Below are 25,598 nucleotides of genomic sequence, written 5' to 3' on the forward strand. Positions count from 1 at the left end.
AGTTAATATTTCGACTGGTTTCAACTGGTTTTTTTTTTTACCTGGGTGTACTCAAGATATGGTACATTGCTTCCATACCTTGACAGTCATGTGAAAACAGTCTCAAAAATCAAAGCAATCTATTCCATTGTTCAATAACCATGTATGCCTCATGAAAACATGTTATATTCTTCAATCACCAAAATTATAAGGTGAATGGTGTACTCCAGGTACCCCCTCCCCCACAACCCCATGATGCTGATGTGACGCCGCAACGCCACAATGCTGGTAAAATGGCGAGTTGTAGCAGCTGTGTTATCCTCCTTTTACACCCCATGATGATGAAGTGACGCCGGAGACGCCACAACGCATCACTGCTGGCAAAATAAAAACTTGTTCCTCGGATGCTCTCTTTTATCATTCATCTACCTATACTAAACTGCACATGCCATATATGCATTTCCTCCTGGTACGTTCATGGCGGCCATCTAGCAGCAACTGTATGGATTAACCAAAAATCAAGTATCAACTTGCGCTGCGCGCTCGCATTTTGATTGGTAAGTTATGTATACCTCTATAATTCTATATATAACAAACTACTTAAAACCCCCTTTTCATGACAGTTTATCAAACATTTCGGCTTGCGATTTGCGCTTGCAGTAATTGTTAAAAATATATTAACCCATGCATCATATTATGGATAACCGCTATAGTTAGTGGTCTATGAATTGACGACATACTTGGCCTTCATCTGCCAAAGTGTAGCTTTGTTCTTTTTATTAATTATTATTATTCTACTTTTGTATAATAGTATGGAGTCATCATTGATATTGGGTAATAGATAAATATAGCGAATCGTTTCGGAATTAAATCATATCCGCTTAATGCAAATTCGACACTCCTCTCCGTCTCTCCCTCCCCCTTTATCTTCTCTCTCTCTCCCCCTCTCTCTCTCTCTCTCTCTCTCTCTCTCTCTCTCTCTCACTCTCTCTCTCTCTCACGTGACTGCATTGTTCATTTGCTTTTAATCAGCAAAACTACTTTTGATTGGTCGTCGACTTGTTACTAGACAGCTAAGGGCGGACCTACGATCCTTTCATTAAAACAAACATACAAAAAAGGGATCACTGCCATACTTAAATCAAGTGTTTATGATGAAATCACATTGAGAAATTGTTCATTTTGATAGAACCGCTGGCAGACTGCGAGTTACAATTCAGGTCGATCTCTACCATCTTTTTGTCATCCGAGTTAGTGACATCAAATAAAAGACCAAGGTAATCAATTAGATTTCTTTCTATTCTTTTTATCAGACGTGCGATGCCTTACAATTATGTCCACTTTTTATTCCATTTTACCTATGTTCCTTATTGTCAGCTTATTTGAGAATTAATGTTAAAACTTTTTATGCCCAACCCAGTGTTTTTAAAAACCTATCACTCATCTGCGCTTTTAACATGTTTAAAGTGTGATTGATCCCTTTCCCCCCTTAATATTTTTATAGTGTGGGATGTCATTTTTATTTGAATTATGTACGAACTAAGTTTTTAACTCGTCAAAACTGCCATTTACCGTATTATGTCCATAGCCCCCCCCACACCCCCGGGGGGGGGGGTCAAATATATTGCTGTACACACGCGTGACCAAGTAATTTCCAAACACCCCTAAACGAGTTTTTCTCTGTGTGCAAAATAACCCCTAAATAAGTTTATTTGCGAGCCTCATTAACATATTTTGGCACCTAAACAAGTTGTCGCCAGAATATGACCCCTAAACAAGATTTGTCTTCTTGCTAACAATATATATATAAATATAGACAAAACTATATTCATGGGTATTGCATATCCCCCCTCCCCCCAGTGCAGTTAGGGTTAGAATACCACAATCAAGAAGAACCTGAACTCTTTTCAGAAACGAGGAGGAAAAATAAAGCCCCGGAGAAAAAGCTTGGGGAAAAAACATAACCTAAACACGTTTGGATAGTCTTAGAAAAAAAAGTTTTGGAAAAAAAACATGCCCTAAATACGTTTGACCCCGCGATTGACCATTGGCCAGTTTTTCAAAACCACCCTTATTTTTGAAAATCGGTGTTTTGATACCCTTAACGAGCGCACGCGCGGCCCGCGTCCAAAACTGTAAAAAAAAAAAAAACACCCCTTTAAACGCGTTTTTACAGCAATATATTCAGTTTCAGTTTGGTTTATTTTCATTTCAACTCGAGTCAATTAAACAGCAAAAGAAATCATTACAAAAATATAAATGAATATGCAGCTATATACATTATGACATAGATTAAATGAATATTTACAATAGACACGAAACAATATAACCATATTAATAATGATATTTACAATGAACTAGATAATCATGATAATAACTGTAGACTATTCATGATAAAGAATTTTGCATACAATTTCTTTTATTCATCTTTACTATTTAAATAAATGTTGAGGAAATGGAGGGATCCACTAAAAAGCAGGGCTTGTTGAGTGTGGACTCCTTTAATTTTTCTCAATATTTGACCCCCCCCCCCCCGGCCATATTCATGGCCCTGAGAAACGGGGTGCTGGGGGTGCTGACGAACCCCCAAGACTTTCCCAGGGGGTGCTGCGTGTATTATTTTCCATAGACAGCACCCCTGGAATTCTGATAGGTGTGTCAAATTGGAGAAATGTGTGGAAAATGACTAAGATTTAGTGTTTGAATCAGAAACCCATTTTTTTTTTGCTTGTCATTTTTTAATGATCAAAACTACCTTTTTTTTCCTAGCTTGTCAAATTTACTTCACCAACCCCCCCCCCCCTACCAAAAAACGTTCGCAGGGCCCTGCCCCTAGTGAGATAGCAGTGGCGTAATGATAAAAAAAATGAGTTGGATAGAGGTGGCGTATCGCATAAAATCAATACGAAGTTGCGAGCGAGCAGAGTAAGCGAGCAAAAAATTCCGACATTTTTTTTTTAAAGTTCTTTTTTTTTTTTTAGATTTCGACCTAATGTTAAGAAAATAATCTCATATTTCACCCTTCTCTCTTTCCTTTCCTTTTCTGTATTTTTATTTTATTGAAGGGGGTAGCTCTTGCCCCCCCCCCCCCCGACTGTACGGCAGCGTTAAAAACAGTAAAAGAGAAACTGAAATTTGTAATTGAAAACGGGAACGTGATCGAGAAAAGTGTCAGGCCTATTTTGGTTCAATCACGTGCTTTATTGAGGATAATTTCATGAAAAATAAATCCATTATCTTTACAACTTTCACATATCACATGTATTAGGTATTGTAAAATCCAAACAATCTTTTTAAATCAAAACATAATTGTTTCCCAAAGCTTTGATTTATTGCCTAGTAATGTGAAGATAAATATATATACTGCATGTATACCCTTAGCGAAAAGAGCGCACTGGTCGGTTTATGAAGGAAATCATGACGTCACCCACGCACTATTATTATTATTACTTTTTTTATTTAAAGTATCATCCCCACTCATAATACAAAGATAACTTTGGGAGATCGTGCTTTTGCCTCTGCAGCCCCGAAATTATGGAATGATTTTCCATATGCAATGAGATCCTGTCCATCAGTAGAAACGTTCAAACTTGAACTAAACACCCGTCTGTTAAAATAAATTCCATAAATTTCTTTTTCCCCTTTTCTAAATTTGTTCTCAAGCATTTCACTAGCTCTTAATTGCAGCGCAGTAGAATATATGCACAAAGTTACTGCGCTATATAAATCAGTATATTATTATCATGATTTCCTAAAGTATCGAAATGATTCGATGAAGAAATTCCTTATTGTTAAATCTGTTAAAACTGGAAATATACCTATTGCATTATTCATACTATCAAATACATACGAGACATTGCGTGTGAGACACCGTCGTCGACTCTTTCATTAAAAAAACCACGTGTTGTGCATATAACTTTTTTTTCTTAAAAAAATAAATGCCACTAATTTCTTATTAGCTTCCCACCAGATTGTAATGAAATTATAAGCGTTATGCTCGTTTGATATTAATTTTCATATTTCCTGTTTTAGTCAAGACAACTTTTTGTTGAGGAAGACTTTCCCTTCAAAGTTAAACAACATTACAGTCAGTCCGCAAGCCCCTGTGTTAATGAGCAAATGAGCAAGATTTATCCAAGTCCTCTCGTGGCTGAATTCATGTCCCTGCAAAATCTCGTGAATTGTGAGACTTTCTATCTCAAAGAATTTGACCACTTTCTCCTTGAGTAATATTGATTATTTTTGTACCATGGGCAAGAGTAAATGTTACCCTTTTATATTGGTCATTTCTTTTGAATGAAATATTTTGATAAATAAGTGAATTTTTTACCTGAAAAGATGCATCAAACAGAATTTTCTTCCTCTGTTTTCACTTGCAAATTGTGCAACATTTTGTGTTTTAGGCACCAACATTATTTATATAATCAGAAAGCTCAAACTCTATACTTTCTTACAATGTCACTCTTGATATGTGGCATCTTTTAGATGGGTCAGCAGCCAGTTATTTCCATCAAGATGTAAGACGAGATTTCTGAAATTTCTGAGTAACATAAAATCCAGAGTTCTGATTGGCTGAATACTGTTTTCAAAACAAACAGGCGCGGGTAATTTGAAGAGATTACCACATGGTGAGTGTGACCTTGCAGAGGCCCAGTGTGGGGAACATTGGAATTTGCGTGGGTGTGTGGTCTATGACCAATCAGAGCGCAGTATTCTTGTTTTTGAGCTGCAAAATGTACTTGGCCTATGAAAAGCTGGCTGCTGACCCATCTAAAACACATCTTCTTATAAAAATTATATCATATTAAAGCTTAGATCTTCAGCTTTATCATGATTTAAAAATCATTTGTGCCTAAACAGAAATTAAGTGTGAAAACAACAACTTTTGTTGCATGAAAAAAAATATTTTGTTTCATGTTTTAGATCAAAAGTTTTTCCTATATTACAACATTCTTTTAAAAATCCAAACACATGACCTAAAAGAATGATTCTTCTTCTTTACAAAGATACCAAAAACATGAAATTTGGTCAATATTTAGAGCAGCAATGGCCGAATAAAAAGAGGTGTTTTGGTTCGCACCAAGCTCATTAACTATGCAAAAACCCTCTTGTCATGAATATCACTTGGATAAAAGAAGCTACTTTTTCAGGGCTTGCGGACTGACTGATTATGCACTGCGTGCCCAGCCCAGTCAAAAACGAAACCGAGATTTATCGATGATTTATCATAACTTAATCATAAATAAAATAGACAAATGACCCACCAATGTAAAGCTTAGAATCTCCTCTTTCATCTGGTATTACTTAGATTATTCCTCATTCACGCATGATTGAGCAAAAACAATTCGAAGAAAGGATGCCAAAAACTCATTTGGCGGGGGGTATCTGAATTTCAAAAAGAAAATCATATGAGTAAAAAGTTCAATATCTTCTCTTTTCTTTGATACCTAAATCACAGAAAATGGTCAAGTAGTAAAAAAGTTATGATCCCTCGAAACGATGCTTGTATTTCCATAATTTCATTAAATAAACGTGTTTTCACCGGTTTCCCACTGAAGCTATCGCACGGTAACAAAAGACTTAATGCATGGCTGATCGTCAACAAAACGGAGTGTCGAGTGAGTTAGAACGCTAGCCTGTAAAACCTCTTCATTTTATGAAATTATTGAAATTCAAGCCTTATTTCAAATAACCAGAACTTTGTTATTTCTTGACCATTTTCTGTAATTGAGGTATCAAATTAAAGAGCAGATATTGAACTTTGTAAAAATGTGGTTTTCTTTTTAAAACCCAGATATCCCCTTTTCAAATTGTTTTTGCTCACTCATGCGTGAATGAGAAATAATCTACGTAATTTCAGATGAAAGAGGAGATTCTAAGCTTTAAAATGGTAGGTAATGTGTCTATTGTATTTGCGATTAAGTGTTATGATAAATCATCGATAAATCTCGGTTTCGTTTTTTGTGGGACGCACTGTATAGTAAAAGAGAAATGAAAAACAAATACAGGCATATATGTCAATCTAAATTAAAACAACGTTAAAAAACAACGTAACAATAACAAACTTGACGTTGAGCACTTAATTAAGATAATGAACTGCGTGCCCACCCAAATGTTTTCATGTTATTTGTAAAGAAAAATAATGTGACAGCTTCAACATACGCCAACACAAACCAGTGGAAAAATAGGTGAATGCGTGCCAATCTAAATCAAATACTGTATTCGTGATATAAAAAAATCATTGGATAAATGAAAAACAAATACAGGCATGTATGCCAATCTAAATTAAAACAACGTTGAAAAACAACGTAACAGTAGCAAACTTGACGTCAAGCACTTAATTGAGATTTAGAAGTTTCAAGTGGTTGAATCCATTCTACATTATGACGGAAAACTGCAAGGGGGAGGGCGGAGTGGCGCCCCTAACCCCTTTCCCCGTTTGTACAACATACGTGAAGGAATACAATCTTATTATGATTTTTTGCAATTGTCAAAGCATTGATTTGTTTGGGTTTTTTTTGGGGGGGGGTATTTTTTTTATTTGGATGCCCTGTTTTCACAAGAGCTATGTCCAGGATTTCGTTTTCCTTAAACTCTAACTTCCAAAATAAGATTTACAAAAAAAAAAATCACAACAGACTGACCGTTTGGGGTAGACTAATTGCTTTGTGGTGTAGCATCTCTTCTTAGATTTCAGCCCATATCTCAAGGTTTTTTTTTACAAATACCTCAACATGATGATATAATAATGCATGAATTTATCAAGCTGTAATAGTAATCTATTATATTTATTTGAGTGTTATCACATCATTAATGGCGTTATTGCGATTACAGGGGCATACATAAACGGTTGTGAGGTAATTCTAGTCTTATATTATTTCTAAGCTCAGGCAGTATGTCGCCAACACCAAGGTCAATTAATTGAAAAGAATAGTTGTTTTGCGTATTCACGTTACTTGGAAAAGGTTAGTAGATGAATAATTGTGGCATCCGGGATCTTGAGAAAACTATACAATTTTGCCTACGTGTGCGGAAGTAAAGATCGCCGTTTCATTTGTTTATTACGAACAATAGCAGAGTTACACCATGAATGCATAGAGGCACACTTACAAATGAAATACCTTCGAAGGTCAACGCACGAGGGGAAATGACATTTCCCCCTTGAGATCTGAAATGATAATGCAAATATTTGGGAATCATGAATATAATGAGAATGAGTAAGTGACCTATACTCATTTACAATTCACAGTGGCGCAATGAGGCGTGGAATTGCGCGAATAGAATTCGACCGAATGCAATGCCTTATATGCATTTTTTTCTCTCTCTCACCGAAGGCAATGAGCCAATAACACCTCTACTATGACATGCAAACAGGGAAGGATCAAATGGACAAGAAATTGGCTCCAGAATTACAAGAAAATAATAATAATAATAATTTGTTATGGAAGTGTTTTTCAACATGATTTTGTAAAAAATGTTGGGTTACTTGCCCATATATTTCCACAAGTCCAGCGTCCTAGACCAATTTGCAAGGATTTAATACATTTAGATCAATTGTAGTTCCCAAGCAATTTCTGAAAACAAAATGAATCCTTAAGGTTATTTCAAAATATTAAAACTATAATGTAAACTACTTTGAGGTTTAAAATAATTCGTTACAATCAAAGCATGTTAAAATTGAACCCAAAGTAGTTCCTATAGCTAAACTTGATCGCGGACCAGCCAAGCAATTTAAATCCTAAAGATTTATTTTCAAGTTTCAAAGTATTTGGATTTTAATCGTTTGAGATTAAAAAATCTATAATCATACTAAAGACAGGCTGATAAAGCGTCATTTCATGAAGGCTAATAATATCACCGTGCACAATATATATAACAAGTTTGCCAAAGGGCGAATCTATCTTTTATTCAAGGAGGGGGTTAGACCGTGAAATTTGACAAGCTAAAAAAAGGGGGCTTCGCTACAGAATGAAGGGCATTTTGTTACCGAGAAATTTGACAAGCAAAAAAAAACCAGATGTCACTACCAAATGAAGGTCATTTTGGTACAGAGAAATTTTGTAACAAGCAAGAAAAAAAGGGTTCTAAGTTAAGGTAATTTAAAACCCTTTTTTGGGGTTGGCTAAAAAATGTAGGTCATTACTTTTTTTTTTACTTGACAGCCGGGGGGGAGGTTAAAGCATTGTCAAATTTTTCCTTGGAAAAATGTGCCACCCCCTTGGAAAATCCTGGATCCGCCCCCGCCCCACGCATCCGGTATAAGTGAAGACCAAATGTATTTTGTATTGATTACATTATGACTGTGCACGTTTGTTGTTGTTTCATGAATAATATTTTGCAACATTTATGTAAATAGCGGTTTCCCTCAAACCAAGGCTTATTTTCTGCCAAACAGGAATGCTGCCACCTAATTTCACGGCCATAAAGACGATATCACCATAAAACTGTGTAAATATTGAGCTTCGTGTAATCCCACTTTGTGCCATTTCCTTATTGTCTCAACCCCAGTCTATGATCTTAACTCACCTACAACCACTTTGCTTGATTACAGATTCCCTTTAAAGGACAAGTCCACCCCAACAGAAACTTGATTCGAATAAAAAGAGAAAAATCCAGCAAGCATAACACTGAAAAATTCATCAAAATCGGTTGTAAAATAAGAAAGTTATGACATAAAACAGATATATGCACATCCTGATCGGTATGCAAATGAGGAGACTGATGACGTCATCCACTCACTATTTCTTTTGTATTGTATTATATGAAATATTAAATATTCAAATTTTCTCCTCATTGTCAAGTGAAACAACAATTAACTCCTCCCTGAACCTGTCATGCCTGTGGAATTAGCATTATTTAACACTGTATGTTTCAGCCAAGTTAGTCCTAATAGTCGAGTATGTAAGAAATGAAATATTGTATAATTCAAACAATAAAAAACACAAGAAATAGTGAGAGAAGGATATCATCGACTGTCTGATTTGGATGTCACTGAATTGTGCATATCACTGTTTTTCAAAAAGAAGCGAAACTTTAAAATGTCATAACTTTCTTATTTTACATCCGATTTTGATGAAATTTTCAGTGTTATGCTTGAATTATTTTTCTCTTTTTACTCAAATCAACTTTTTTGTTGGGATAGACTTGACCTTTAACCATTCTGTGTAACCAGTTATGCTTCCCCAAATTCCTCAAAATTCTTCTTGGTCAAAACAATTTCGTTTTGAAAAAAAAATGTAATAGAGTTACGTGGACATTAGACTAAAAGACTTAATTAGGGCTTTAGACGAAGTGGCAGATGACCAATTGAGTTTGGTCAGTGGTCAGTCGATCTGAGATTTAGTCCATCTGCAAGAATTAAAATCCTCAGAGGGGTCTGCGGAACGGTTTTGAAAGTGACAGGAGAGGGGTTCGATCTGCATGGCCATGCAAACAGAAAGAAAGAAAAAAGAAAATCATAAACATTTTCTTAGGTTTTTATTCACGTTTATTTAAACAGTTTGGCAGCCCCCGCCCCATCCCCTCTCTGAATGGTCGGCCCCTGTTTAAACTGTGGACATGGCTAAGTAATTCAGTTTGCCCCAGAAAAGGGAAACCGAAATTTGGTGATAACAAAATATAATTGATATATGACGAAAAGCTTCGAGGGCTTGTTACAATCGTCTGGGTTCGCGGAGCGGGGACTTTCGATAAAACCGGGGGAGCTTTTCTCAAAAAGGGTGGTTTTAACTAAGCGAAGGGAGTCAATTGAAGGTCAACTCAACCCCAGAAAAATGTTGACTTGAATAAAAAGAGAAAAATCAAACTAGCATAACGCTGAAAATTACATTAAAATCGGATGTAAAATAAGAGAGTTATGAAATTTCAGATTTTCGCTTATTTTCACAAAAATATGCACAATTTAGTGACATGTAAATGAGACAGACGATGATGTCCCACACTGACTATTTCTTGTTTTTTTTTTTGCATCATATAATATTTGACTCCCCTCCCTCGACACACCCTTTCGAGAAAAGCTCCCCGCCTCCGCTCCATCCCCGCTTCACGAACGCAGACTATTGTAACAAGTTTGCTAGTTAGAGTCTCCTCTGTTGTAATAAATATGTGATTCTTCATTCAAGCATTTTTTTTATGCGAATAAAACAAAGTTTGATTACAGGAGTGTGCTACGAGGGAAAAAAATAATGTGAAGTATCTATTTTTTTTTTTAAATTATTACCTTTTTTCTCTCCCATCCAGATTGTTCCTAATTCAATTCAATTCAATTTATTTTTCATTCTACAATCGTATAATCGACCCTCTTTCTCGCATAAAAGTTGGGGTGGGGTGGGGTGGGGTGGGAGAGGAGGGGTGTTCACAATTGTTTTAGGTAACCATTAGTACACACACACACAAATCAATGTAAGATGATCTAATACGGTCCTCTTTGATTTTTTTTTATTTAACAGAAATAAAGAAGTTACAACTTGCTGCAGAGAATACAGCAGCTTCCAACCATGAGGGCGCTTTTTATTCTCATGTCGACCGCTTTGGCGGTTGCTATGGTAGCTAGTCAGCCTCCCCCGTTCACTCCATGGACGATGCTGCCCCCTGCTGATCCGCTTGAGCCATTCCAAAACCCAGGAGAGATCGTTCCAAACACCGGTCTAACGATCCAGTATCTGATCAACGCTGCTGGGGGCATCTGGCAACAGGACCGTGCCATTGACTCCGCGGCTTATTTTTGCAATGATGTCCTCCCTTTCATCGCTTCGGTAGTACCGGAAGTGGATGGTTCAAGTCTTATTTGGGGTCCACTCTGCGATGATGTGAGGGAAGCGTCGAACGACCTTGATAATTTCGACGCAACGGGCTGGTGTAATGGAATAATCGATATGTTCTTGGATCCAACAGCCCAGGTATATGGTGGAAGGGTTCGAAGACAATCTTCCTCGACGTCTCCTGGACCCATGGAACTTCCTTTTGATATCGTTGAAATCCTAGTCAACATAACCAGGGATCTCTATGGAATAGATATCAACATGATCATCGAGGATTTATCCATGATCAGAGCCATCTGCACCACCAACATCAAGGATCACTTCCTTCGGCAGTCCCTTGAGGACGTCATAACTAATTTCGGCTCTGAGCTGATGGCTGTCCTTCTGCCTCATGCACGTCCGATCTGTCAAGACTTTGACGGCTTCCTTCAGAGCTTAATGGTCAACTCATCTTTTGAGAAAACTATCTTTCAAGATATCCGTGAGCTAGTAGCCCAAGCGGTCGGCTTCAGCAATGGAGATGCCCTTTGTGAGAACATCCTTTCAACACTCGAAGGTAAGCCTGAAAATAGCGCGTAATGTTGGCATCACTGTTTTGGCTCCCCTTTCTGTGTGTGTGTGCTAGTCGGAATAATTTCTGCACCTAAATTCTGCTAGAGAGTTAACCGCTTATGTCATGCAGAAGAAGGCGCATAATATTAAATCTAAATAGACATTAATTTTTATAAAAAGTCAATTTATTAATTTTCTGAATTCATATCATCAAAATAAGGTTATGATTTGCAACAATTTTTTTTTCTGTTTTTTTTTCTGTTTTCATTATAACGAATTGAAATAAATCACAAAATTTACAAATGATTATTAGGTGATGACTTAATATCAGTGTTATCTAAACAAAGATAGGTGATTTGGTAAATAAAGTAGACAAAACAAAATATACAAGCTATGATTATAAAATGGTTTCCCAACAACTATTGATAGGATTAAAAACACAACTGGTTATCCAAGACGACATAATTATGGAGGTTTTTAAACGAACAAGTATATCAAGGAAACTGAGATACAAGTTGCATGAAAAAATGGGATCTGATGTCTACAACCATATGACCAACACAGTGCAGTATTATTTTTAAAAAATGGGGCACAAAATATACATTGTTAGTTATCATGTAACCTGTTGACATTTTTGAAAACCAAATTATAAGGTGAATCGCCACTTCTTAAAGTGAGAGGGCAACTTATTTTTTTTCTTAGCTATCAAATATTCCAAGTCCTGTTGTTTTTTCACAAATGTTTTAAAAAGAGCAAAACTTGGAGGATTATTCTTAAATTTACATTTATGAATATAATACTTCAAAAGTAAGAAACGGTATGAAATGAACTTATCAGCTGGGAGTCCGAACATTTTTGCAAAATAAGAACCATTTATTTGAACATTATTTTGGGAAACTTTCGTTAAAAGGGATTGCCAAATAGGAATTACCCTTTCACATTCGCAAAACAGGTGGACTATTGTTTCCTCACTTTTATCACAGAAAACACAATTGGGTGAATCCTTAGATTTAATCTTATATAAAAAATCATTTAATGCTATGGCTTTATGAAAAATCTTAAAATAGAACGATCTTAATTTAGTATCAATGGTACAAAAAAAAATTGTGTAGTGTACCTTTTCCCAATCGATAGATACTGGTATTGGTAAACGTTCATCCCAATAAGAGTATCTTTTGTCAGGTGTGTGTGATATCCCAAATAAAATGTATGAATTTCTAGGGACTTTTTTATAACTCAACAATTTATGTACAATTGTTTCATGAACACCAATAATATCAGGGTCAAAACTCACCAACCATTCTTCCGGGATGCACTTAATTAAAACATTATATTTCCTTCTGTCTGTTTGGGGGATTACAAAATCTAACACAAGCTCTTCAAAGAGTTTGTGACCTAAAAGAGGAGGATTAAATAAGTCTGACATCATTAAGACATTTCTCTCATGCCACATTGGATAATTAAGATACTGTTTAGTTTTTGAACGAATGAATTTGTTATACCACAGAAGTTGACAACCACTCAAATCTGAAAATTTGTTACCATAAAATTCGACAGCAGCTTCCTCCCTAAATAAATACCACATTCTCAATGCTTCAGATAATTGTATATTACCAAGACTGTTTAAAATGCTCTCAGGAGCTTGAGATTTCCACAAAATTTGAATGTTATGATTAAATTTTTCTAAAAAGGCTACTTCAATCTTTTTCCATGGAGCATAAAAATTCTCATCCAATAAGTGTTTTACCCAGACCATTTTTTGAGCACATGCAAAATAAAAAGGGTCAATCATTCTAAGTCCAGCCTGAGTATAATCATTACACATTATCTTACGTTGAACTCTATCCTTGCCTCCATTCCAAAGAAATTCAAAACATAATTTATTTAATTCTTAAAAAAAGGCTCTGGGTAATTTAACAGAAAGAACAGAAAAAAGATAGATTAACTGTGGCAAAATAAGAGTTTTGACAACACAGATTCTACCAATTAGAGAAAGATTTCTAGTTTGCCAGCAGTTTAAAGTTTGCTCCATTCTTTTTAATTTCTCTTTATAATTTAACTCATGAATTTGTACAACATTGAGAGATAAAACTACTCCTAAACATTTAAATTTTGAAGCCTTCCAAGAAACACCACGGTTTATGTAAGGAAGTGTTGATTACCCTTCTTAGAACCTATCCATATTGCGTCAGTTTTGCTAGAATTAATTTTGCAACCAGAGAAACGACCAAATTTCTGCAAGGTTTCAAAAAGCTCAAAAAAAGAATTATCAGAATCATTTATAAAACATACAGAATCATCAGCAAAGAGACATATTTTAACATCTTCATTTTCAAGTGGGATACCTCTAAATAGCATTATTTTGTCGGACTGATATTGCCATTATCTCTATCACAAGTAAAAACAAATATGGAGAAATCGGACAACCTTGAAAAATACTTCGTTCCATAGGGACACGTTCAGTTAGAAAACCATTGTTCAAAACATAGGCATGGCGAGATGCATATAAAGTTTTAACTGCCTCAATAACAAAATTGCTGAAATTAAACTTATGCGATGTAAGAAATAAAAAGTTGTGAGATACACTATCAAATGCTTTCTCAATATCTAACAGTACTATAGACACAGGAATATCTTTTTTGTCAGTGTATTCAATTATGTCAAGAATCAAGCGAATATTGTGGCCAATAGTCCTACCTTTCATAAAACCGGATTGATCAGTACTGATAAGATTATCTAAACATCGTTTGAGACGATTAGCTAAGCATTTAGCAATAATTTTATAATCAACTGTCAATAATGTAATTGGACGATAATTTTTTATAAGGAGAGGATCTTTGTCTTTCTTTGGAAGAAGTGTGATTATGCAATTTCTCTGTGATGGAGACAAAGTGCCATTTTGTAATGAGAAATTCAAAGAATTAATTAACATTTCATTTATATCTGGAGAAAAAACAACATAAAATTATGCAGGTATACCATCAAAACCAGGTATTTTATTTGATTTCATGGATTTAATGACATTAAAAATTTCTTGTTTTGATAGTCCAGCATCAAAAAGTTGTTTTTGATCATCAGGTAGTTGTGGAATATTGAGGTTATCAAACATATTTTTTATTTATATCATTTTCATTTATGTTCCCCAGAGCATCATCCTGGATGGAGTATAATTTACTATAAAAACTTTGAATTTCTCTTTTAATTCCAACCGGGTCAGTAATGAAATTACCATGGTGATCTTTTAACCTTGAAATATTTTTCTTATGCCAACCCCTATTCGCTAGATTACATAAATATTTTGTACTTTTCTCTCCTTCTTCAATCCATTTTACCCTGGAACGTGTAATCAATCCCTTCGTTTCAAAGTCATAAATTTTATTTTGTTTTTCTTCCATTTCTTCTAATTTAATCAACAAAGTATTGTCTGAAGATGTCGGGATAACATTTGAAATTTGTAGTCCTATTTTTTAAGTAGCAATTTTTGTTTTTCTTTATTTCTTTCTTTTTTCTTTCTGGATGAATATTCAACACTAACACCTGCAATTACACACTTTAGGGAGTCCCATAAAATATTGGGGTTACAATCCGAGTTATGATGATTTAATTTAAAATTTCGTATTGTATCTTTAATTAAATTTAAAAAGTCTGAATCATGATGAAGATAATAACAGATCATTTTCCAAAAGCCTCTTCCCCTTTTTGGCTGATTATCATTAAAAGAAATTTGTACAACAGAATGGTCAGATTGAATTCCAGGTAATATCTTTTAAATTGAACAGTTAACTATAAAGTTGCTAGACACTAAAATGAAATCAAGCCTGGATAGGGCCCTCGGGGACTTTTGATGACGAGTATATTGTCTTAAGTTTGGGTGAAAATGTCTCCATACATCTAATAGTCCGATTTCATCCATTAAAATAGAAAGCATTTCACTAGATTGCTTGTTAGAATGCTGTGGTCTTGAACCTTGGTAGTCGAGTGGGCCAATAACTGAATTAAAATCACCGCCCACAATCAATATTGAGCTGCTTAATTTTTCTACTTCAGCGAAAACCTTGAGAAAAAAGTCAGGATCGTCCTTATTGGGGGCATAAATATTAACAAGTGTACAATGTAAATCATTCAATATTGCCTTTATAATTATAAACCTACCTTCTGGGTCACTAAAAACAGAAAGGGTTTGAAAAGAAACAGATTTTCTAAGAAGGATGGCTACCCCCTACTTGCAGAGTTAAAACTAGAAAAAAAGGCTTGTTCACCCCACTGAGTCTTCCACAATAACGCATCTGTCTTGTCTGGATGAGTTTCTTGCAAAAAAGTAACATCAGTATTTAAATTTTTCATATAATGAAATATCTTCTTTCTTTTGTGGAAGTCTTGTAATCCACGACAATTAAAAGTATGAAGCTTTATATCCATATTGGAAAAATATAGAGATTGTCTTTTAAATACCACACTATAAATATTGTTTGTTGTGTTACATGAAAATACTCAATACGCACTGAAAAAAACAATGCATTTAATTTTCATACAAATAATCACTTTGCCACATGAAAAAAAAAGGAAAATAAAAAGTATAAAAATGCAACAACAAAAAATAATTAAAAAAGAACATTAGATACAACCAAAAAAAGAGAATCACAAAAGCGCGAGATGAAAAAGAGGGCTTCAAATCAAGGTCAGCCCTACAAAAGCGCGCAAACCGTGGCATGATGCAGCAATCACAAAACAGACCGAGATCCGGAAAGGGTGTAACTTAAAGGGTCTAAGTTCCATCAAATCAGAAAAAAAGAACTCTTCATTCTTTCTCTTGGTTTTGATCAGTGGACAAAAATCAAATATGAAACTAAATGAATGTAACAACATGGAGCTGAACTCACAAAATATATATAAATACATGAGCCTTATTTCTCAAATAAGGAAAAAAGAACCCCTAAGTCAAGAATAACAACCTCGTAAAAGTAGGCCTATTAAAACAATACAAGGATGCTTACATTAATACAAGCAAGACATGGCCATAAGAGTCAACATTTTAAAATATACAAAGACATAAAAATCAGGCGAAAAAAGGATCAACTTCAAAAACGAAGGGTAGAGTAGAGGTAAGTCCTTTCTACAAACGGGGTGATATCCATTATCAAAACCTTGACCTTGGTAGATAGAAACAGGAAAAAGGTTAATACAGTCATCTAAAAAAATGTGTAGCTTTCCAGAGACATCCCTATAGGCTAGTTTTGCTGGAAATAAGAAGAATGGATTCTTCCCCTGCTTCTTCAATCCATCCATCTTGCCTTTACGGCTTTCTAGAACCTTTTTAGAGAAGTCATCCGACAAAAACAGATTCCTATCCTTGTATTTAGATGACTTGAACTTTCTATATAATGCAGGGCTGTCGCACCTTTTCCTTAGTAAGGAAGGAAGAAAATGCAATATGGACCATCCTTGGACGGCTCATCAGATCCTCAGCACTGGCTATTGTCGTTGTTGGGGTCCGGTGACAACGTTCGAAGCAGAGATCCAACAAACTCTTTTAGGACCTCTCTCATGACAGAGGAAGAGGAGGCATTAGCTTTCTCCGGGACACCGTAGAACACTAGATTGTTGCGACGTGCCCGATTTTCAAGGTCATCTAATTTCCAACTAAGTTTTTCCTTCTCAATTTTCAGTTTCTCTACCCTCTCCATCAAGTCAGATACGAGTAAGTTACATGAGCTTACTTTCTCATCTTGGACGTCAAATTTTGCAGAGAGTTCGGCGACGTGAGTAGGAAACAAGGGCTTCAATGCGAGTATCCATACGTTTCTCAAAACAGGCCATGTAGCTGGTGAACCAAAGCGGGGCTGGCTCGGCAGAAGCACCCGCGGGCTGGGCCCCGGAGGAGGATGGAGCTTGTTCTGCGGTCGACGAAGAATTACCGGGATCGTCTTCAGAATCAACTTTATCAAGCTTAGGTTTCTTGGACTTGGAGCTAGAGTTCACTTTCTCTGGTGAATGAGGATGCTTGTCCTTGCCCATGGTGATAACGGGGTAGTCCACTATCAACAAAATTGCTTAAAATCTTAATTTTAACACCTTTCCAGGCTCCGGTCGATATTTGGCTGAACTTCACAGCATGGCGGTCACGTGATCCTCTCTCCAATAATTTTTTTTTTAATTATGTAATATCCATAACTTGCTATTTTTTCAGATCGAAATGTAAAAGATTTCAGCTCGTGTTTCACACTCGCATTAACAGTTCAATTAGATACCCATCCCTATTTTTGCCAGATCAGAATAACCAAACTTTTGTCACTCGGTCTTCTTGCTCAAATCAATGTTGATAATTCAGATAACATCCCGATCATTCTTGGTAAATAAAAAGTACAGGGTCAAGCTTTTAGGTCAGAATATTGATGTTTTCAGCTCGCGCTTCGTGCTCGCATTATTTTGTTTGATGAGATATGTAATATCTGCATGAATGACTGCAAAGGTTCATTTTCCGTTCTCAGGTCAGTACATAACAAATTGAGCTCGTGCTTCAAATGCCCCCTCTCCTTTGTGAACTTGGTGGGATTTGTGACTGATAGATTCCTGTAAGCAAACAGCCAAAGTTTTACGTAACGGTCCTCTCCGACATGTCCGAGGGATCCGGCAGTGATGATAAATGCCTTAATTTACCATGGGTACTACAGCGCACTAAATGCGAATCGAACCCGTGTAACCAGAATCCGAAGTTATCACTCTTACTGCCACGCCTTCCTTTGAATTCCCGTTTTCTCTTTATCATGTTTATCATGCTTTTTAGGTTATTCGTTATCTTCCCTTCTTGCATGTGTAGATGGAAACATCGAGGCTAGACGCTCATTCTCAGCTGCTCGGATTTCTAGCGCTTTCAGAATTCCGGAAAATGCAGACAGATGCTCCGTGCTGCTCAATGGCCTCATTGATGACGTTATCGAACCGATTGTCCAATTAGGAAACCCGAATGACATGATGTTTTCAATAACGGATGAGATGATTTACAAGTACACTGGATTTCAGGGACCGGACCCCGTGGATAGAATGTGTCGTTTCGTGGAAATTGCTTTCACTAGTGAGTTATGAATAAGTAGGCCTAGCTTAATTCTGATCATTCAATATTTTTTTAGTATTTCATAATTCATTTGATCTCTGTACTTTTGTTCTGTCATTTCTTACCAAGTATAGGTAATCAAAGTTAATAATCCCCATTCGGCCTCCGCCGACAGTATACTTTTGTTGTTAAAGAAATATGTATATATATATAGATATACCCAATGAGCATAGACTATCAAAAAACTAAATCAAAATTAAAATCAGTTTGTCCTAGAAACTAGAAAAAACAACATTTATTCATGTTTGATCATGTTTGACGAAATGACTGCACAAATAGGTTTTGAAGAAAATATAGATTTTCGTGGAATTCGCCCCCATCTCAAATTGAATTCAATAAATGCTAACAAGAAACATTACAAAAAGAACATAGATGAAGTATTTATTATTTTTTTTTATTAAAAAAAAGGAAGTAACTAAGAATATGAATCTCCTTTTTTATTCTAGCACTGGTGGATCTTCCTGATTCAGTACCAATTCAACTTATCCCAGAGACAAATCTTAGTGTTGAGTTCTTCATCAACGCGGCAGGGGGTCTGTGGCTTCGTGAACGAACAATTGATTCCTTTGATTTTGGTTGCAGAGAGATCCTCCCCGATCTTCTCAGGCTGGCGCCCTCTTTGACCAACTACGCTGCCTACTATGAGCCAATCTGCAGCGAGATCCGCGAGGCAGCAAATGACCTCGATGCGTTTGACGCAGAGGGGTCGTGCAACGATTTGAAAGCCACCTTTATGAACCTGATTAACCAGGATGTCGGCAGAAGGAGGCGAAGGCAGACTGATGATCCTATGGCTCCGAGTATCGACATCATCGAAATCATGGAGGATATCCTCAGAGACGTCTACAACATTAATATCTCGGACCAGTCCACCGTATGTCCGAATATCGGCCAGTTCCTTGGTCCAGCCTTGCCTGACTTGGTCACGAGATTCGTCGGAGAGCTGACCAACCCCTTGCTTCCTGCGTCAAACTACTACGCGTGCTCAGACTGGACTGAATATCTTCCTAGTGTTGGGATCCACGCTAATTCTACCTATTACCCTATCATCTTGGCAGTAGCAGATATAGGATCTCGAATGCTCGGATATGAAAATAGGAATGACATCTGCACGGCTATCCAGGAAGCTCTTACAAATGGAGGTAAGTCAGTCAGAAGCAGTGTCATCTAATGAAAATTTCCTCCTTTTTCACTGGCCATGTATTCAGAAGAAATCGACTTGTCCCATTTTTGTGACCCCACCCATGTAGCACCGTGTAGGCCTATTGCAAAAGCATCGTGGCGTAACGACTCTGAATGATTCTTACCAAGTAACATACGGTCCCGTGTTTGAATTCCTAGCGTCCTTTGACAAGTTATCAATCCAACGTTTGCCACTCTCCACCAAGGTGTTCAAGGGTAACGGGGAAGGATGCGAAAGTCAATGTTGCATGCCTAGCAACTGAGTTCTGGATCTTGAGTCTTGTTGAAATGCTCCCCATCGGTTGATCCGATCGTGAATCGTGAATCTATAAACTAGATAATAGGGGGTTTTCGTATTGCGACGCAGTATGCTTTCAACAGAGAAAATGGTTTGTCAAGTGCGCTTTTTTCAATTTCTCCCCCCCCCCCCACAGTAGGGCGTTTTATTCAATAAAGCTTCCGTTTATATTTGCTTTTATAGTCAATATACAAAAATCATCAGCTAGTGAATGCTTAACAGTGCACTTTAGATTCCAAGGATTTAAAATAAATCCAGATCAGCTGTGAAAAGTGACCAGCCAAATTTTGAATTAATTTCAAATCTTAAGGGTTAACTTTTAAATCTCAAACGATTTAAATTCAAATCTTTTAGATTTATATTTAAATCAACAAGGTTTAAATTTAAGTCTAATATTTGGCTGGTCACTCTTCACAGCCGATCTGGATTTATTTTAAATCCTTGGAATTCAGAGTGTAATAAAACAATAAGTGATAGCATACAATCTTGTCATGAAATGAGTCATTATCAGTACAAATAAAACATAAACAAAAATATAATTCCAATTTATGTAGAGCACCAGAGATAAAGTGCGCTTCTTGACAATGAGCATCCCAAAAAGTCTTTGTCGAAGCAGGTGGACCAAAACAGCACTTGCGTCCTAGTGTATGGACAAACGACATTTATTGTAGCTCAGAACTTTACACTGATCAGCTGTTTTTGTTCATCAGTATTCCACACTGACCTCCCAGCTTGTCATTGTTATAAGGCTTGCATTTTCAATACAGTTACTGTGTGCTTGATTGTTTCGGAAATATCACACGAAGCGTTGCCCCCCCCCCCCCCCATGCTCCCCAGTCCTTTTAGGATTAAAATTGTTTTACATTCTCGCACTTGTGTACCTTTTACGCACAGATGAAGCTGGGAAGGGTTTCGGGAGGAATGCCTTTGAGAGTGTCATTGACATCTTCACCGACGTTGACATGTGTATTAGGATCGGGACGGACGCAGTTGATGACATCGTTGAACCCCTCGTTCGTGTCCTGTATGATCATGATGAATATGAAGTCACAAGATACATGATGTCCCGCTACACCGGATACAGTACCGTCCAGGAAATCTGTATCGCACTGGAAACAGCATTCACTCGTAAGTATTCCCTTCAATTAAATGTCTTTCCCATCAAACGGTTCCCAACAAAAAAAAAAATCAAGCATATACACTAAACAAGTTCATCGAAATAAGCATTAACAAATTTTGCTTTCGATTGAATCCAAAATACTCTATCGCGCCCATTCTGGATGGAGGGGGGAGGGGATATATCATTACATTCAATTACTTATCTACATTTAGAGCTCAAAGTCGATTCTAACCGATATTGGGGGAAATTCAAATAACTAGTTTAGCATCCAATTTGGATGACTTTCCGTTATTGCTCAGTGTTACCTTCGAGTCCCAAAATATATATAGGCCCTATGGGTTTTTTTTTCAATCGGAACAACCAGTGGCCAATTTTAATACGAGTAAAATATTCATCTCCACCAGTTCAAGAGATAGATTGGTATCAATTCTCTCTTTGCCATAACGCAGAATTATTCAACAGTACTTTGACGGTGACGATTACCGTTGAAACCCTGAATGGAGAAGAACTTCAGTTCACGGACGACCTAAAGAACAAGGAGTCAGCTGCCTTCAAGAGACTTGAAACAGCCTTCTGCGGAGGGGTATGATATTTCGTTTTCTGGAACTTTGAACGAATAATGTTTCTTTTAATAATTTGTTAATTAAATTCATTAATTCATTTATTCCTGCAAAACAGTGATGTGATTAGGGAAATTTGTTGAGGGCGTCAGACGTGACATGTAGGGCAATATTTTCTTTAAATGAGTGAGCAATTAAAGTGAGTGAGCAAACATTTTCATCTTTTGAAGGCAAAAATCTGATTTTTGAAATAGATCTTGACTTGATATTAAGAAAATTACATCATATTTTCCCCTTTTTCATTCCTGTTCTTTCTTTTTTGTCATTTTGTAATCATTGTCATGGAAATTTATACATGGCCCCACGCCCTCCCCCCTCCCTCAACTGCTTCGATCCGTACTCCTGTGTGCAAACATAAACTAGACTTCCTACCTGGGGTTCGTTTCATAAAACTTGCTATGATAACATATTTGCGTAATAGCTAAAAGCTACAGAAATCCTCCACTCTGATTGGCTGATAATATAAATTTTTAATTTGTTTTCATAGCAAGTCTTTATGAAACGGAACACTGATTAACCCTTTTGAAGTAAAGTTTCGTTGTTGTTTTTTATCCGGTATGTGGCATCCATTTTTAACAGGTTGTGAATCTCATTGAGAACGAGTCGGGTGCTCGTCGAGTGGAATGCGAGGTGGTGTCATTCAGCCAAGGAAGCGTTGTTGCTGCGTTGGACGTGATGGTCTATGCCACAACCCAAACCAACGCTGATGGCATCGCGGAAAGTGTGACCGAGCTGTCTGTCGACGTTCTTTCGTTTGACGGAGTTTCTCTGGGCGTTTCAGAGATCACAACCATGGTAACTGGTAAGATAATACATGATCAAACTCTTGGCAATCTAGTCGCATTCAATATCTATAAGAGATCGCATCCATGATATAAGATAGTAAATGCTTAAAACCTGATTTGGTACTGCGTCAAGAAATTACGAAGAGAAAATAAGTCTGTTCCGTTGGACTTGCAGTTATTGAAACGGACTTCAATACTTTCACGTCCGATCCGGGACGCTTCTTCATTTCGTCTGAATTAACATGATTAACTGGCTAGAAATCATCGTTGCCGCTTGGCGCCGACGAACATAGGATTTTGTCTTTGAGACCTCGAGGATCAATAATATTACTTAAACTTGAGTATCATTAAAAGTTCCAATCACAATAATTGGTGCAGGAGATGGACCTGTTTTCAACCGCCGAATATCTGTACAAATTTAAATATTGACATCAAACATATACAGTGCCCTCTATCGGCGAAACTTAGGTTTTTCATTTCAAAGGGCTCTTAGAGAATTAATCCTACAAATTCGGGGATTGAATATCAAGATTCTGCAGACAAGATTAAATTCTGAAATTCCCAGCCCAGTCCATGATGAGGAATATGTTTGTCAACCACGCAGCTATTTCAGTTTGATCGGCACCAGATGAAAATATATCTCCATGTAAAATCGAAAAAAAAAAATCACACACATACACCCTCACCCTCACACACACCCTCACACGCACGCACACACACACACACACATGTGTGTGTGTGTGTGAGGGTATGTATATGTGGGTGGGTGGGTGAGGGTGTGTGTGTGTTTGTGAGAGGGTGTATATGTATAAAATTTTACTTGGTCTTCTCATACATTTCTTCTAACAAACTTTTTTTTCTGCATCTCTTGGCTGTTTTTCCCTCTTTCCAACTCTCTTCCTCTCCCCCTCTCTCTCTCCCCTTCCCCTTCCCCCTCTCCCTCCCTTTCTCTCTCCCTTTTTATGTTTCCTACATACTAGGAGGTGCTGGAAAGATTGGAAGCCCGTCCATTGGAGCAATCATATTCTTTGCCTTGGGCGTGGTTACGGCGGGACTATGGTAGATCTGCCTTCTTTGGCGATGACGTAAATTCCTTTGAACGGATAACAAACATGACAAGGAATCGCCGTCAATTCCAACGCATGGACACGCAAATTAATTTTAAGTTAAAGGGGAGTGAACCGTGTATGGTCTCACATTGACTGTGTGTTATAAATACATAGTCTTAAACTATACTTTTTTCAGATATCTAATAATACAACAGAGAATGAATTGACCTATAATTGTATTTGTTTCGAGAAACTAAAATATTTTGAGAGGAAGAGTAATTGTTTTGCTGCTTGGTTGCCTTGGTAACATAATTATTGCGGTATAAATGTATTGGGAAGTAATAACAAGTGATATCTTGAAAATGTATATTTTATTGTTAAAATATCGCAATAAACTTGGTAGACAAACAAACTTTGTATTCAAACTAAACAGAGAAAAGAATTATTGATAATGGAATGTTATAGTTCTGCAAATAAATCAAGTAATGACAAGTAAAACTTTTAAAGTTATAGACACGGACATCTTTATTTATATTTAGTGATAGTGCTAAGGTTTGATGATAATTTTGTATTGAATTTACACAGAAAACAAAATATTTAGAATGGAATGTTAGTTCTACGAAAAGATCAGTAGTGATAACAAGTAAAAAACTTGAAAACTAAGGACACAAATATCCAATATTTAGTACTAAGATTCAATTATAAACTTGGTGGAGAAACTAAGTAAATAATGTACACAGAGAAAATCATTATTTCAAATAGTTTAATAGTTATACGACTGTCATGGGAGCAATATTATCAATAATTGAAGACTTGAAAACGAAAGGTACAGATACCCTTGTTTAGTACAAGCTAATCAGACAAGTGAATTATTTAAAATTTAATGATAGTTTTTACGAAACACGTCCGCTATCGTCAGAAATTCGAAACAATATTGGGATTGTGCCTTACTTCGCTTTTACAGTGTCCTGAGCTTTGACTAACGTCCAAGCACTGGACTCCGTCTTACAAAGAGTTGCAATTGATCCAATCAACCGTAACTCTAAGGAAATCCATTAGGGTCATAATTTATTCTACAGGAGTTTTGCAAAATGTCCTTTGTAAACAAAGAACACACCAAATTGTCGAGAAATCAATGAATTTATAATGTATGTATGATTTGTATTTGCCTATGCTGATAATGGAAATGGAAAATAAACTTGAACTTGAACTTGAACTTAAACTTGAATTCATGGATATACATTCATATCTAGATTTTTTTTAAACAAACATGCATTTTATATGTTGACTTTGCTGGCTTTCCATAGTTGCGATTGATCGGATCAATCGCAACTCTTTGTGATACGGCCCTCTGATCTCCCAACCAGTGGGGAGATCATCAATGGCTTCAAGTCAGTTCTTACATTATAAGAAGTCGAAAATCTCAACATTTCTTTAACATTAATTTTTGTTACACTATTATATGCTTTCGATATTTATTGTGTGCCTTTTCTACATGTCTACGTGTTTTGCAAGCATTAGTGGTAGAGAAATCTACTTTGTTTTTCATTCACAGACAATTATGAATAATTCAGACACCAAATATTCTTTCAAATTTAACCTTCTACTGTTTGGGATTTAAGAAACGGTTGGCTTTCCATAGTTAAAACACATATTTAGGCCCCATCTTCCCTTCTCTATCTCTCTCTCTTTCATACTAATGAGGATTATGATTTTTATTCTATTTACATTTCAATTCAATTCTTTATTTCATATCCATTCAAACATAATACAAAGTAATAAAAATCGGGTATAATTTTACAGATGTACATTCTTACCATACATTTCACTGTCTTTTGTAATAACTTCCTTGTTAAAAAAAAAATAAGGTAGTAGTGGTATTGCTATCACCGTTTTATTCCTAAGAAGATTTGAATCCGCACTAAGAAATAGGAAAGTCTTTCGTATACTATTGATAATTCCATGGTGGCAAAACATTGAGCAATTATTTAAGTTATATTTTTTTACTCATCAGTTCTTGCCATTTTATATATCTCTTCTATATTTTTTAAATCTCATAACCACTTTGAGTTCAGTACGAACCTGAAATACATTCAATTCTGTATGCCTCGTGTTTGAATTAAACTATTGACATAGTATAGC

General features: G+C 36.3%; 1 protein-coding gene across 2 annotated transcripts; it reads left to right on the forward strand.

Moving 5' to 3' along the window:
- Positions 1-333: 333 nt before the first annotated feature.
- LOC129282837 (uncharacterized) lies at positions 334-25,598 on the forward strand. 2 transcript variants are annotated; one of them, XM_064114936.1, is made up of 9 exons: positions 334-536; positions 1,169-1,256; positions 10,428-11,295; positions 18,109-18,363; positions 18,849-19,544; positions 20,777-21,010; positions 21,452-21,585; positions 22,202-22,424; positions 23,388-25,598. In XM_064114936.1, exons 3-9 carry the CDS (start codon positions 10,476-10,478, stop codon positions 23,468-23,470), a joined length of 2,445 nt encoding a protein of 814 aa, XP_063971006.1. In that variant the 5' UTR covers positions 334-536; positions 1,169-1,256; positions 10,428-10,475; the 3' UTR covers positions 23,471-25,598. The 2 variants fall into 2 exon arrangements, with proteins under 2 accessions (XP_063971006.1, XP_063971005.1); XM_064114935.1 differs by lacking the exon at positions 334-536 and having other exon boundaries at positions 1,029-1,256.

The sequence above is a fragment of the Lytechinus pictus genome, unplaced genomic scaffold (assembly GCF_037042905.1).
Source record: "Lytechinus pictus isolate F3 Inbred unplaced genomic scaffold, Lp3.0 scaffold_20, whole genome shotgun sequence".
Lineage (NCBI taxonomy): Eukaryota > Metazoa > Echinodermata > Echinoidea > Temnopleuroida > Toxopneustidae > Lytechinus > Lytechinus pictus.

What these genes read in the sequence shown, in the direction of transcription:
- LOC129282837 (XM_064114936.1), top strand. Translation starts at nt 10,476, where the DNA reads ATGAGGGCGCTTTTTATTCTCATGTCGACCGCTTTGGCGGTTGCTATG. An exon ending in ACTGGAAACAGCATTCACTC is followed by an intron (nt 21,011 to 21,451) that starts GTAAGTATTCCC and finishes GCCATAACGCAG; the next exon opens with AATTATTCAACAGTACTTTG. An exon ending in AAACAGCCTTCTGCGGAGGG is followed by an intron (nt 21,586 to 22,201) that starts GTATGATATTTC and finishes CATTTTTAACAG; the next exon opens with GTTGTGAATCTCATTGAGAA.